The sequence below is a fragment of the Morone saxatilis genome, unplaced genomic scaffold (assembly GCF_004916995.1).
Source record: "Morone saxatilis isolate NCDOM2014 unplaced genomic scaffold, NCSU_SB_2.0 Contig12, whole genome shotgun sequence".
In the NCBI taxonomy this organism is placed as follows: domain Eukaryota; kingdom Metazoa; phylum Chordata; class Actinopteri; family Moronidae; genus Morone; species Morone saxatilis.
This window is the reverse complement of record NW_023339674.1, coordinates 18,864,798-18,880,582: the sequence shown is the minus strand read 5'-3', so window position 1 is coordinate 18,880,582 and position 15,785 is coordinate 18,864,798. Positions and strand designations below refer to the sequence as shown.

The 15,785-nt window shown below is 39.8% G+C and overlaps 1 protein-coding gene across 1 annotated transcript in view; it reads left to right on the top strand.

Annotated features, from left to right (window-relative positions):
- Nucleotides 1-14,200, top strand: part of yjefn3 (YjeF N-terminal domain containing 3) — a 41,249-nt gene extending 27,049 nt beyond the window's left edge. Inside the window, exons 3-6 of the mRNA XM_035653715.1 lie at nt 8,480-8,590; nt 12,249-12,362; nt 13,002-13,152; nt 13,435-14,200. Of these exons, the coding sequence (XP_035509608.1) occupies nt 8,480-8,590; nt 12,249-12,362; nt 13,002-13,152; nt 13,435-13,631 (573 nt within the window). The 3' untranslated portion in view covers nt 13,632-14,200. The remainder of the gene's footprint in view (nt 1-8,479; nt 8,591-12,248; nt 12,363-13,001; nt 13,153-13,434) is intronic.
- The last annotated feature ends 1,585 nt before the right edge of the window (nt 14,201-15,785 follow it).

Below are 15,785 nucleotides of genomic sequence, written 5' to 3'. Positions count from 1 at the left end.
TTTTAACTTTCTGAATGTTTTTTAGTATAAAAAACAAAAGCAACTGTAAATAACCTGGCTGAAACTCAATCTAAAATGTTCCGTGTTGACTTTTTCTGTGCCATCTGTTGCCCTCTATTGCTTGTCCCTAACTGTGTTTTTTTTTCTTTATCTATGTCTAGTTTCAATATTGAGCCAAACTACGACTTTTTGTATATCTATGATGGTCCGGATAGCAACAGTCCTCTGATTGGTAGCTTCCAGGACAGCAAACTCCCAGAGCGGATAGAGAGCAGTTCGAATACCATGCATTTAGCATTCCGCAGTGATGGGTCTGTTTCTTACACTGGCTTTCACTTGGAATACAAAGGTAAAATTTTCTGCCAACAGTACCATCCATCCTTATGTACTATGTATTGTTTACTGCTGGAATAGCTTCTAAATGACAGGGCAAACAACACAAACCACAGATTTTTCATTCTCAGGGAGATTTAAGTTTGTATGAAAATATTTACAGCAGGGGGACTTCTTAACAGCACAGAAACATTTCACTCTGGTATGATAACTAAACACATCTACAATATCATCATGATTACCTAAGCAAAAGCAGCATAATGTATTCTGCATTTGTTATGTAATAGTTTATATCTTAAACCAGAAGCCACCTGGAAGTAGACTCCACACATGTACGTCTTTCTCTGAAAATAGATTAAAAACCGTAAAGACACATTCCATCTGGGAGTGTTATACAGCCACCTTGTAACAGTCAATTGTTGAAAAATAATTTTAATATACTCTGCTTGATGTAATTGCACTAGGGGCTGTTTTCTGTCTTATCTGTTTTTCATAAGCAAGGTAACTTGGGAAACTACTACTACTAAGTATTCACACTCAACGGGACATCATGTTTCAGATGTCTCCCGTGATGACAGGATGTCTCCAGAATGTGTTTAAAAATATTACAATTTATTATTTAACAAGGAAGACTACTGCAATACCCCTAAATGCTCAATACAAATATATTTGCAATTAAGTATCCCACACTGCTGACAGTGTGCATCCAGGGGCGGGTCCAGAGAATTTTCTGGTGGGGGGCACAGGGGGTAACAACAATTAATCATGTTATTTGTACTGTACCAACATCACAGTGGCAACAATGATATGATACTCTGTTGTTGACTGTTAATTCATGTCACAAAACGCGAAACATACAACGGATGCTAATTGGCGATTCGTGGTTGCCAATACGATTCAAGGACGATATTGGTTCATTTAGAACGATACGATCCGAAACGATTCAGTGACTTGAAATCGATTCAGTAACTTTTTAGCCAAAAATTCAACCAGTGTGAAGCTGAAAATAAATACCCCTGGATACTGGAAACAGTGGCAAGGTTGGGAAAAAAACAAAAAAAAGGTTTTTCCCTAGATTCCTGTTGTTTTTCTTGTAAGGAATCAGGTAATCAATAGGTGGCATTTTCCCCTTCAAGCCATTCCAAAAAGGAGGAAACCACCTTTGCGACAGCCAGGGACACGGCACACAATTAGCGCAATGATTGACCATTACCCGAGTCATGACCCATTGGGGGGGCCCACACCGGGTGGCCAATCAGATTACGGGGGGGGGGTTGCCACCATGGAAGCCCCACTGCCTTTCTTTGACAGAGCTTGCATTTCTTCCTTTGAATTCACAAAAAGCTTTTGAAAAAATTGGTCAAATCAAAGGGAAGTCATGCAAACTGCTACAATGACTGTCCTTTCTTGTATAAAGTCATCCAACCCAGAACCACTGTTACAAGCTTGAGTCAAATAAAATCAAACTGTGGCCTCAACCAACCCACCCCTGTGCAAATCCGTTTAATAGGCCTAGTCAACGCAGTGTATCACTCAGCATGCCATTTCTGAAGGTCACACATTTCATCTCACTTTTTTAGAAAAGCCGCTGCACATTCTGTCACTGCGAGCCTCAGTAGTCACCACAAAAAATTGTCCTGATGTGGCTGTTTGGTTGTACGAGAGGGCAAAAAGTCACAGCTGCTGGCACTTACACTTTCCTAATTTGCATTAACTTCCAAACGAAATGACTAATTATTACGTGGAGGAAGTGTTCTAACTTTGTGTGACATTTACTTCCAAACATTTAAGCAGCTGACCTCGGGGCAGAACACCTGAGCTCACTCTGTGGCAGCGCTCCTCAACCACACCAGTCCAAAACCACAACTCTTCTTCTCTGTGATCTGGACTATGTCAAACTGTGTGTGTGTGTGTGTGTGTGTGTGTGTGTGCGCGTGTCCGTGTCCGTGTCCGTGGAGGGCTGTTAGGAACACATGTGGTTCCCTTTGACCAGACCACTGGTTTCCTCAGTGGGCTCTTCAACAGGCTATGATGAATAGGAGTCTGAGCTACAAGACACATGAAACCTTGCATTGCTGTCAGAAGCAGGGATGAAGAGAAATAGAAGGAAAGAGACAAAGAGAGAGAATGACAGAAGCAGAAACACAAATGAGTGCTTTACAAGAAAAAGTTACCAAAAAACACATCGATCGAAAAGTAATAACAGCAGTTTAATGAGACACCTTTTATAACTCCCCTCAAAAAGCAAAAAGCAAAAGAAGAGACAGACAGAACAGACAAGGAGAAACAACCAGGGAAGAACCAATGAAAAACTTGAATACAATGAATAAATATGCAAAGAGACAAAATAGCAAGAAAGAGAATAATGTCGTTTTTGACAATGAAAACAGAATGAGGTAACTAACGTGATATTATGATTTCTCAAGAAAAATGTTTTTATTTAAATCTGCAATAACAGATTTGTTGGCCATGTGGGAGCAGCAAAAACAAGTTATGAACACAACCTTTTAGAATTATCTTTTAGAACAGTTTTGTTTGCAGAAAAGCCGGTATCTGTATGTATGTCCAATAGTCACTGTCTATTAGCTCTGTTTTTGGTCTCCACCAACTCCTTTAGGGAAAAATCGGTCTCTTAAGCTGTTAAAAACTCCACTTTGTTCACCAGCTAGTCACTAACTTTGTCTCTCTGCTGTTTGGTGCTGAGCAGGTAGTGTACAGTAAGTTTTTAGAGCTTTTTCACTAAAAACAACTGCCTGTTGTGACAAAAATGACACTTTGAAAGTGGTGGGAGTGAACCAAAACTGGCGTGACAGCTAAACAATGAGTTGAGTCTCACTATCAAAGCTGAGGGGAGCAACACATTTGGGTGATACTTATCGGTATAATTGTCGCTTCATCCCTATGAGCAATGCCTTTCACATTACACATTGTCATAGATGCATTGTTATGATATCATTGTAAACATGTTAAAGCTGCACTAATCAATATTTTTAAAATAACAATGGATCAAATAACTCTGTAATGTGAATTGTGTCGCTCATAATTATCAATCACCTACCTCTAAGCATTTTAGTGTCTTTCAGCTTCCTGTTTTGATTTTAGGGCCCACATATCTACAAAATATCGCAGATAGTCGCTGACATCTCCATTGTTATGGCCTTGATGTGCGTCATATGAACTTTATAAGATGATGATAAGCTAATGTTGTGTTTACTGCTTGTTGCTTGTTCCCCCAAAGTTTCAAAAAAACAACAATGCAATTAATGTTAGTTTAGTGTTTTAGTGTCATATTAGTCATTATTGCATTAATGGTTGGAGCTGATTTCATGCTTTTAATTTGCTCGACTTTATAGGATTTCTTATTAATAACCATTAGTGTTTTGTAATACACTTGTATATCGTTTAACATAATAAAGCTATTATTACATTCTTGGGGGGTGAGAAACAGACAGACACAACAGCAACAGTTTAAAGAAAGTGAAATGGAAAACAGGGGGCATGTAAAAGCTGAGGCAGGCATCAGTCAGAAGTAGAGACTTTGTGTTCTCCCCTCAGAGTGTGTGATTAAACCCACCACATCCACATCCCCTCTATTATCATCAGCCACCGCTGGCCCCATGCCTGGCCCTCCACCAGCAGCCCCAACAGCTTAGCCTTACTAGACAAACATGGCCAGGAGGACGCTGTGGATTGCTGCTGCCCACAGCCGCCAGCAGCACGCTACTGCTTACATGACATCACTGCTATTTAGGGAAAATTACAGTAGAAGGAGATGCAGACAGTCTGATTTCACTGCTGGCCTACTGCTGCTGGCTTCCAAGTATACCACACAAACAACCATGTGTTCAGTCACACACACACCTACACCTCTGGTTGCCAGATAGATTATAGGTTTTCTGTAAGTAATCCCTTTACTGTTCCACAGCAGCAGAACCCGCAGCCACCAGTTCCAGACTGTGTGTGTGTGTGTTTCTGTATCAGTCTGAGGCTTTTCAACACCTGAATGGAGACAGGAGACGTTTTCGTTACCACGCAGCAATAAATTAGTCTATAGTTTACAGGAGCCCCTGGACTTTAGTTTGGTCTTCTAGTACAAACATTAAAGGCACTGTTTTCTGCACATGTGAGTGTATTTGTGTTTTTAGGACCCTGATCGTGTTTTCTCAGGCTCAGTGTGTGTTTCAGGCTGATTGGAGGTGAAAGAACATGTGTCTTTAGCATTTATTTCAAAGAGATATTCCCTTAGAGACCTCATTACAATCAAGACAGCCAAGTTTTTAGGTGTGTGAGAGAGATTGTGAGTGTGAGGGGGGTCCTTGGAATGCTTTGCACAAGACCCTGCATTCTCCTCACCTTTCTTTATTTGGAACCTTACTAAAGCTTCCTACAAGTGTTTGCTATTGCAAAACTATTTTAATTTTATATGTATGGATATGTGAAAATTGGATAAATTGCTGTAAATGTCAACTCCACAGCAAATAGTTTATTTAATAATAAATAAATTCTACAGAAGAACAGATAAAAAGAAGCAACCAGATTACAAACCTGCTGAGCAGATGCAACAAACCATCTGTCTGCACTTGTAGAAACCTCCTACACATCAAAAATATCATAAATATCTCAAACACTGGAAAACATGTGAACAGGTTTATTAGGCTAAAACCGAGCCATAAAACCTTGTTTTTCTAAAACAATACTGTGATGACATTTAATTTGTTGCCAAGGCAGTTTAAACTGGAGCTGATTTTATTGAAACAAATGACATTATTTTGGAATAAAGTGTATCATAGAAATATGAAGATATTTAATATAAATAAAGAAATCTGGCTACAAATCTGTACAAGTGTTTTGGCCATGCTACAGCCTTTTGTGTGTGTAATACATAAAAATAACAGAGAATAAGATCATACTTGCATGTTGTTTTTAATATCTTGGTTAAAGTAGCTAAAAATCACACAGACAAACAAAAGAGCACTTTCAACACCAATACACTAGACAGAAACCTATTGGAAATGCTCCCTATCTCCTCCTTTGATAATTGCTTCGCTTGTCCAGTGATCCATTTGAAGGCTCAGTAAATTACTAGTTAGGATAGATTTGTGCTAGAGTGAATCAAGCTTGTGTATCAAGTGAAATTAAACAAATACTTCAAAACATATCAGAGTGCTGTCTGAATTGATCTGGCATGCTCCCTTTATAACTGCTTACCTTCAACAGTGTGGGGCTCTAATGGTTTCTCCAGAAGCACAAAATGGCTCCAGCACTGATATCACTGATCCTCCCGACGGTCCTCAATATTTAGACAAAAGGTAATTAAACCTCCTGATGGGAGTTATTGTGTGTTTGAAAAACATTAAGGGAAGTAAAAGACAGAGAAAGAGAGAAACGCAAGGGGACCAATCTAATGTAGCTTGATAAAGTTTTTTCACACCATGAATATATTTATTTTATAGAATTATTTCACTTTTCTGCTCTAGATATAATACTGACATATTACCTCTCATAGAGCTGTTTTGGCTAACATGTTACAGTTCTATTTCTATATTTATGTGAAAATCTATTTAGATATCCAGCTGACATGAAGCAACATTAGCATCCATTTAAAGTTGTGTTTCTGGCCACCTTATGAATGTATCCATATGTTCACTCACCTGTTAGCTGTGGTTTTCACCAACAAGAATTTGAGAAAAGAATACACTGGGTTCACCGTTTGGCATTGAGAAAGTACTTTACAGTGGGTTTATCAGAGGAGTTTGGAAACATGGTTGATGAGCCTGAAAACCAAAATAATGAACATAAAAATAAAATGAAACACAGTCTCACTAGAAGTTAAAGTATTTAAAGTATTTCTGAAGTGACCATGTCTCCATACACATAGTCATTTGATCCATCATTAACATAAAATACAGTGATTGATGCAGCTTTATAGTCAGCCCTCTGTTCCTTGAATCTATAGATGTTTTATTTTAGTCCAGTAACACCTGTATGAGTGAGTTCACAGTGGGGGGCAGCCCTATCAGAGATGGTTAGTCTTTAATAGCTGGTTGCAGTAATTACAGGGAGCATCTCCCTCTAGGGAGCAAGTCTGCTCAGAAATCTTGGCATGCCACACACACACACACACACACACACACACACTTCCATAGAGGGTGCCACTGTAGATTAACTCAGTGAGATGTGTCATTAACATCAGGTTTCACAGTGTGAAACTCACTAAGAGCATCTGTCTCATTAGATATAAAAAATGAAAATCCTGTTTTACTGCCTTCCACTTTTAGACTCTTTCTGTCCCCCTCTTTAACACTTGTTTCCTGCTCCTCTTTCCTCATATAACACTCTCTCCTCCATCTCATTGTGTCTCTGTGAGGATTTCTCAGCTGAGCTGTTATGATGGAGATAACTGCTGCTGTCTCATCTCCTGGATTCATTGCTCTAGTTAATGCGTTCTGAGTCTTGTTATATCCAATTATACAATGTGGGGAATGGCTTGTTTCTCCATATGAACTTTCTCCTGTGCTGAATGCATTAGTGGAAGTGGAATTAAATGGATTTTATGTGCGGTGGCAGAATTTTTGCCTACTTGAAGCTCATCTCCAAAATTTGGAGGCCAAGGATCAACCATGTAGGATTTTCCTTTTAGAACCAGCAGGAGTCTTAATTTGAATTATGCAACAATTAATATTACAGCCGGCAAACCATAGAGTAATTATAATATTTATGGTGCACTTATATCACAATTTGAAATAATTACAGGGTACAAAAAACATTTGCGGGGATCAACATTTTTGAAATAAACTTATTGCAATAACAATAACTACTTTTTGAATCACAGGATACACAATAAAGAACCAATTTTCTTTTATTAGGAGAAGCTCATAAAAGACAAAACAAAAGGTGTTGCTAGCCTGGGGTGAATTACATGTGTCTTAAGGCCTACCACCTTATATTAATTGGATTACACCGTAATTATTATATAAATATAGTAATTGTGTAGTTGTATCATTATTCATTTAGTTCCCAATAAATCCAACATTGTTACTACTTTATTTTAAGACTTCTTGTTTTCTTCTACTCATGAGTTATACTGTGACTCTTTTATATGTGCCCCATAATTACAAAATACTTGCACTACTTGTAATTGGTGAGCTGTGATATAAAGCATTACTGTGAACTGCAGTCATAGACTACTTATAGTGGTGATTAAACTGGGATAACTAGACTTATGACTTGTGTTCTGACACACATTTATTAGGCTCTAATTGGACAGGATTTCCAGGAGCCTCTGTGAACTGTCTGCCTCAGTTCAAGGTCTTCTTCCAGTTTATGAAATTATGCTGTAACCTTTACAGCGATGAACAATTGTTCCTGTATAATGTAATAGTGCAGACACTGAACCAAAAACCCCTAAAAGCATCAGCTAACAATCCATAATGTAGCAACAAGATTGAAGAATCTGTGGAAAGTGAAGGCAGACACCTTTGGGGCTTTTAGTAATGATCATGACACACACACACACACACACACACACACACACACACACACACACACAACACACACACAGACACAGCACTTTTGTTTAGGTGTTTGAGATGGAGGATTAGCCGCTCAGGTTGACAGTTCCGCAGGCAAATACCTGACTCGTTTAAGAAGGTGCAGGGTGATTTACAAGGGAATGTGCGGCCAGTAAACGAAGCAGATGCCAGCAGCCCTCTGCAGCCGGGGCCGAGACGGAAAGTGTGTTACATATACGGAAGCATCCCACGGCGAGGACACCGGTATTTTTTTCCACTACTGCCAGGGTTATTTTAATGAGATTGGACCTTTTCTCGTGGACGGAAGAGACCATGGAGCTGGTTCCATTTCTCGTCTGGCATGCCTGGCATGCTGCAGTCAGGCACTCTGAGTATGATGGAGCAGCAGAGGCACAGATCAGATGACCTGCACTGAATAAGAGGCCTGAGTCTGAAGGATAAATACTGAATACTGATGAAGATCTGTCCTTCTCTTGCTTTTGTCTCACTATTGCTCTCTATCAAGAACCCTTTCTATTTTCTCTTCTGTGTCTCTTCTATCACTACATCTTCCTTCCCCTCATTCATCAGGTCCTGTTTCTAAATGCTTACCTCTCTTACCCTCTCTCTACCAGGCCTACCCTCTCAGCTCTCTAGCAAAGAAGCAACCAACCGTGCTGGTGATCTGTGGTCCAGATCAAAATGGCTCCATTGGCCTGGTGTGTGCCCGACACCTGCGCATATTTGTAAGTAAACTACAGTGCACGAAAACAACCTTTTCAGCAGCACAGCCCTATTATATTCAACGACAGGACAAATAATCCATTGTAAAACACAGTCTGGTGCTTACTGAGTCATTTATCACAATAGAAAAAACTATCCTGCAAACTTTAACTTGCATCAGGACTAACAGGGGATCCCCTATACAGGCCCTCTGCGCTTGACAAAATTTCATTTCAGCTCCTGTAAATGGCTCACAGCAGTTATCCTATTACCCTCCCTGCAAGGGCACTCAGACAGTCATGATATCATGCTATTGTTACTCTCGTTAAAGCTGTCTGTGTTTTACTCTCTGCAGCCACGATATGATGTCATGACCATGATGTCTGCCCCTCAGGCCACATACTGACTGACATTTCAAGACTAATTGTTTTCGGAGGCAAGATCCATCCTCTCCAAACATATCACAGATCAGGACTTGAGCTGTTTCTTTTCTGACAGCACTACTCGGTTCTGTAGTCCTAAGCAGTCTATGACTTTATTGGACGGGAAATATTGGATATGTGTTTTTGGGATCTCTGGTTTACAATGGAATGCATCTATATACTTTACCATATGCGCCTGACATGCTAGATTTACTGTGCATTGATAGTTCTGATTAAAACCATGTTAGATGGATATGAGCAACCCGGTGGCTCTCAGTGGATTCTCTCTTTCTTCCTTTGCCTGCTACTCTGTCTTTTTCCATCTTAAGGCCAAGGAAGAGGTCAGAGGTCAGCTCAGAGAGAGATATATTTTACCCTGGAACTCCAGAAATGAATAAGGAGCTTCTCCATGAAAACTTAGGACAATTACACATCAATTCCCTCTTTTAAAGCTATCATTCAAGTGCTATTTTATGTCCTTTGGCTTTTTTTAGTCTAATGTATTTACATTCTGTGTCTGTCTTTCCTGTGTATTTGTGAAACATTTTATTGCATCTTGAAATGTGCTATATAAATGAGGTTTTATTATTATTATTTTCAAAGTGACTGCACTCTAGGCCGATTGGGACCACACTTGTCTGAGTTTGCTCTAACTTGAGAAACTTGAGTACTTACTTTGGACTGTGAATCACTCTCCTAGTGTAAGAGTGTATGTTTTTCATGGTGCGATGTGATCCCTGTCAGCAGGAAGACATGCAAGGATACACGTGAGACACAGACACACACAGCCTTAAGCCCCTGATGTAGAGCTGTGAATGTGATTAGACAGAGCATACAGATGAATGATCAGCTGCAGGAAAACAGGCCAGCTTGCTTCTCACGTCAGTCCAAGTCACTCCGTGTTCACAAAAGCAGGTTGTGTCTGAGTCTGTTGTGCATCTTTGATTATTTCCGCTGCTAGGTTTTTTGGGGGGGGACACAATGCTGCATACCAGAAGACACACATATTCCTTGATCAAAGCTAATGTTGGATGAGAATAAAAAACCTAAAAAGAAAGTCCTATGCACATTAGTTCCACTGTATTGTTCATATCAAAACAAGTGGACATCACTGCGTGGAAAGTTTACATTGATGATGGTAATTACATCATAATTTGCGTGAACAAAATGCAAATATTTTTTATTGTATAATATTGTAACAAAAAATAATGTACATGTAAAGTCTCACAAACAGACTGGAGCACACAGGTATGGTGAACATGTGCAACAATTCATATTTTGTTTTCAAAATCACATGTTGTTTTTTCCATTATTGTGCTGCAGACTTCATCCCTTCATTTCTAATGCTCTGTGTATAAAAACAAAATACTTCAAAACACCAGCATCCTTCAGGGAGAGGAAGTGTAACCCTGTTAGATGTGAGCATTAACTGGAAAAAGACCCTGTGTGTACCCTTTGCTTGTTTTTGTCTCACAGCTCATTTCTGTTCATGCTCAGTGACACTGACAGTCATTTTGAGTTCTTCCTTAGTTTCACACAGTTTGATGGTGTACTTACTGATGAGGTCAAGGGCATGTAGGGGCCATTGAACCCCGAGGGGAACACACACACACGCACACACACACACACACACACAGCTGGCTCTGTGCTCTGTAGAGATCGTGATGGAGATGACGTCAGCTGATCGGTGGTTGTGGCAGTTTGATTGGTTTAAGATCCCCAAGGAGGCAGCAGTCTGCCTGACCTGACAGATCACTTCCTTTGTAGGGCAGCCTCGGCTCAGCCTCATTTGAAAGAACTGTTTATTTATTTATTGATTCCTTCATATGATGTCTGTGAAAATGGTCTTTGGTTTAAGCAGCTAAAGATTCCATTAGGATTCACTGGGCAGATGTTAAGACACAATATGCAACTTTTTTTAAATCAGAGATAAAAGACACAAATGACAACAGGAGGTATATTTATGCAGGCTTAGGTGGTAACGGATTAAATGCAAAAGAGTTAGGTAATTAGGATACAAAAAAAGTGTACAGTCATTCGTTACAGTTACAGAAGATGACAGATTACAGTTGCATTTAGTAAAAATGGGGATTATTAGCAGGATTACAATTTCACAATATACTTTGATGCACATGTGAAGTGCAGACAAATTACAACACTTCACACGTCTCACAACACCACTACAGTCACACTGTAAGCCTCAGCGCTCAATTCTGATTTATTGCTTAGATTTTTTTGTTTGGCTGCTCACATTATTTTTTGAAATGTGGTCCATATCAGATTCCAGTGTGAACAGTCCAACCCAAGGCAGTCCATTCAATAATTTTTAGGTGGCGCTAGAGTAGAATCCAATAGTTATTGAGATATTTCAATCTGGACCGATGTGGTGGAATGACCTTGAAACAGAATAACATAGCCACATGCTGCTAGCATGGCTAAAAACTGCGACAACAATTCAATAGCAATGTGTCTGTCCAAAATCAATGACCCAGTTACTCTGCAAAGACATCACTGTCAACAGTTTTCACTGGACCTACTGCCTACCAAAGAAATAGTCCTAATGAAATCGGTTGACAGTGTGTTCTGTGGATTATCCAGACTGATGGCTCATTGCTCTGGACAGATCTTTAAATGCAGTTTTTTTATGCTGTGCAGCACTACAAACAACATTCCTTTTTACCTCCATTGTATTATAATGGATGGAGGGATTTCTCAAACCCTGGGCAAGTAAAACAAAACATGGCTTACTACCTTTAGGTGTAAGCGAGAAAAACATTTGGGTGAACTGATCCTTTAATGGTAATTATGTAGATACTTATCCAGGACTATGTTTTTGAAAGAAAGATGTGCTTTTTACATCAAACACTCAAATACACACACACATGCACACACACACAAACTAACACCCACTCTCATATTACTGACAGTGGTTCCTAGGCTTTAAGATTTATCTTTGGGACTTTGTAAAGGTCATGGATCACAGGTGCTTCCTGCTGAGCATCACAGGCCTTTCATACTGTGGGTGTCTGGATTTCTACTCCTCTCAGCTTCCAGTTTATAAGGGAAGTATTCATTCAGGAAGCAGGCCATAGGAAACCAAAACCTCTGATCACTGGTCACCAGTATTTTCCCTTGTCGTGAACTGAAGGCCACTGGTGCATCATATGTTGGCTAAAATCACAGGCTTTAGTGTCAATATTATGTAACCTTCTCTCTGTTCTTGTGTTTTTCTCTCTTGCCTCATCCTCCTCTCACACAGGAATATGAGCCCACAATCTACCACCCTAAACGCTCCTCTCAAAGTCTACACCAGGACTTCACAGTTCAGTGTGAGAAGATGGACATCCCTTTCCTCTCCTACCTCCCCACAGAGGTCAGCATCATTTTACAGAATAACACATGTTACAAGAGCCTTTAGTGGTGTTATTGATTGTTATAAAGTCTGATTGAAAGATTAAAATCCATCATTTAATTTAAAGTATGCACTGTGGTTTAATTTGTAACAGTGAAAATTGCTTTGCTTAATAGAGTAGTGCAACATTTGGGGAAATGTGCTTATTTGCTTTCTTTCTTGTCAAAAGTAATTTGATAGCTAATAGTCGGTTAACTTAGCTTAACACAAATACTGGAAAAAGGGGGAAACAATCAACCTTGCTCTGTCTAAAGGTAACAAATCCATCAACCAGCACGTTTAAAGCTCACAAATTAACATGTCATGTCAATTGTTTAATCTACACAATAAACAACATTACAAACTACAAACTACTACTACAAACATTAAAAAAACAAAATCAGCTGTATTAAGGGAATGTGTCGCACTATTTCTTGAATGGGACCACTAACGTCTGGCTTGTGACCCTATATCACCGCTCAACAGATTGTCTGAGTTGCTCCACTATGCTGTTATTCATCTGGCAACCACTCAAATTCATCTTGTGAACCACTGATTTCGGTGACTCACGTACAGGAAGTTAACCCTTCATTCATTCATGCTGAGGTCTGCTCTGTTTAGGTCCAGCTCATAAACGATGCCTACAATCTAGTGATTGATGCCATGCTGGGCCCAGAAGCAGATTGTGCCAACATTAAGGAGCCCTACTCTGGTATTCTGGTGACCCTGAAGCAAATCAAGACCCCCATTGTCAGTGTGGATGTGCCCTCAGGTAAGTGTTCATACAAACTGTAGATATCAAGCTGGAGGCTCAGAAAGACAACATGATAGATGGGCCTCCAGGCAGCTCCCGAGGAGCCTTGGCTCCCAGGCAGGAGTTTTCCAAGTCTGGAGGCACACGTGGATGATAAATCTCATGCTACAGTCAGTTTAGTGTGAGCTTATCTAGCCCCAAATACATTACCTGTTGAGTGTGAGCACAACAGGCAAAATGATCACAATCCTCCTCTCCTTATGTCTTTTTTTTTCTCTCCCTCCTTTCTGTTTTCCTCAGGTTGGGATGTAGAAGAACCGAGTCAGGACGGGATTAATCCAGATGTTCTCATCTCACTTACAGCACCAAAGAAGTGTGCCATGAGTTTCTCGGGGAAGCATTTCTTGGCCGGACGCTTCCTGCCCTATGACATACAGAAAAAATACGAGCTTAACCTCCCAGACTACCCTGGCACAGACTGTCTCATAGAATTGTAACACATGGGAAACATGAAAGCCAGTGTGGCCACTTCTAATTTTCAAAAACGTACGGTTAACCTATTCTCTTGTTTTTTATTTTATAGATTGTTAATGTGATTTAATGTTAACATCTCAGTTGTGTAGATCAGGCTACACCTTAGCCAAATGTGCTGTTGAGCTACAGTAGAAGGATAATATTTAGAAACTGTGGTTTGAATCATGTCTTTTTAGGTAATGGCATGAGGAGTTTTTGTGTCAGTCTACTTGTAAAAGCTGTAGCATTACACTGTTTTCTGATTACTTTGCAAAAGACAGAAATGTCTTTTTCCACAGTTGGCAAAGAAAGATGAATCTATGACACCAACCACTGGAATGTTTTTTTTAAGGTTCATTATGTTCATGTTCTGATGCTCTTTTCTTCTTCTGTTCTACTGGAGTGTGCTGCTGCGATAACTTAGTGTAGGTTGGCAACTTTGAATTTTCTGTTGTGTTTTTGGTTTGTCAGCCTGCACTTCTGCATTGGTTTTATTTCAATTTCTTTATTAGCTGTTACAAAAGGCCAAGACAGTTCTCGTTGTCCAATAAAACAGTTCCTTTTAACTGATGGTTCAGTTTCTCGTGTTTTGTTTTCTTAAAGCTGCAACGATCAGTATACTTTATATTAATAATGACTAATATGACTATAGTTGTCATAGTGACAGACGCACCAATCATTACAGACTAACTCTGCAGTTGCCATAGAGGCTTTAAGCCTATTTTGGATCACTATTTTGGTTGAAAAGATGTTGTCCACATTATTACAACACCACACAGCAACTCTGCTTTCATCAGCCATGTGTGCAGCCACATCAGACATTTGTTTTCAGTATAAAAGATCAGATAACCCACTTTACGCTACCTGCTCAGCAATTAACAGTATACAGACAAGGTTAGCGGGTAGCTGGTGAACGTGGAGCATTTAGCAGCTAAAATACCAAATATTTTTCTCAGGTGTTGGTGGAGAAAGAACTTACATTCATAAAATACTGGCTATAATGGACACTTTTATAATAATGTATAAGATGATAATGTGACAATGTGAATTGGGTTATAACTCAAATCTACAGCTCCCCTCAGCTGTCTGGCCCACAACTTTACTGTTTGGGTTCACTCTTATTGCTCACATGGCGTCATTTTCCGGCAGATGTTTTCAGTAAAAAAAGCTCTAAAACCCCACTGTATACTACCTGCCCAGCAACAAACAGCAGACACACACAGATAAACTGGTGAACATAATGGAGCATTTAGCAGCCAAATATTTCCCTCAGGAGTAGAAAAGATTTGAGAATATTGCCCTTACATTAATCAGGTGACCAGAATCATGATTCCAAATTAATGCTAATGTTTCTTTGTGTCTCTTGGATGTGTAGATAGATAAAGTGTCTTGCTTAGGGACACTTAAGCAGGCTAGCATCCCTTGAAGTCATTCTGTTAAATGACACCAATCAATTAAAGGTCACCAATCACAAAACCACATAGCTGTGTTATATGAACATCACATGCAATTAGTGCTGTGCTTCTTAGATGAGGGCACACTGTTACATCTGTTTATTGGTTCCCAACTGGATTTGATTTGCTAATGAAAGCCATAAGCAGGTGTGATCGGGCTATAATCAGCTGTAGAGAAGGGCCTCTCATTATTGAGCTCAGGGCTGCGGGCTTCAATGAGAATGACTAAGCGAGACTCCTGTGCTGTTTATGGATGAGGTAATGTGTATTTATACAAAGCACAGGAGCTTCTCCTGAATACTAACGCACTAATGCCCAGTGTGTGCACATGTGTGAGTGGGTGTGGAAAGTCAGTGAAAAGGAATGTCGATCCGTTTTTCGCTCTGTGGTATTAAATCTGTCAGAGGCGAACTGACGAGGGTTGTAGAAATATGTCTGAGAGCTCAGTGGTCCTGTCTTTCATGCCTGTCCAACCCCCATCAGGAAACAACGACTTGTCACCACTCTGTCGTTTGTGCTTTTCATGGGAGTGATTGAGTAATGAGCTTTGGAGTTGCCGGTGGCCCGTAGAATTGAACAATCATAACTGACAGCGGCACTTGTTGTAATATCCATTGAGAGATAGTCTTACATGAAGAAGAAATGCGGTCAGGAGATTTAGTGGAGACAGTAACAGAGTGCAGG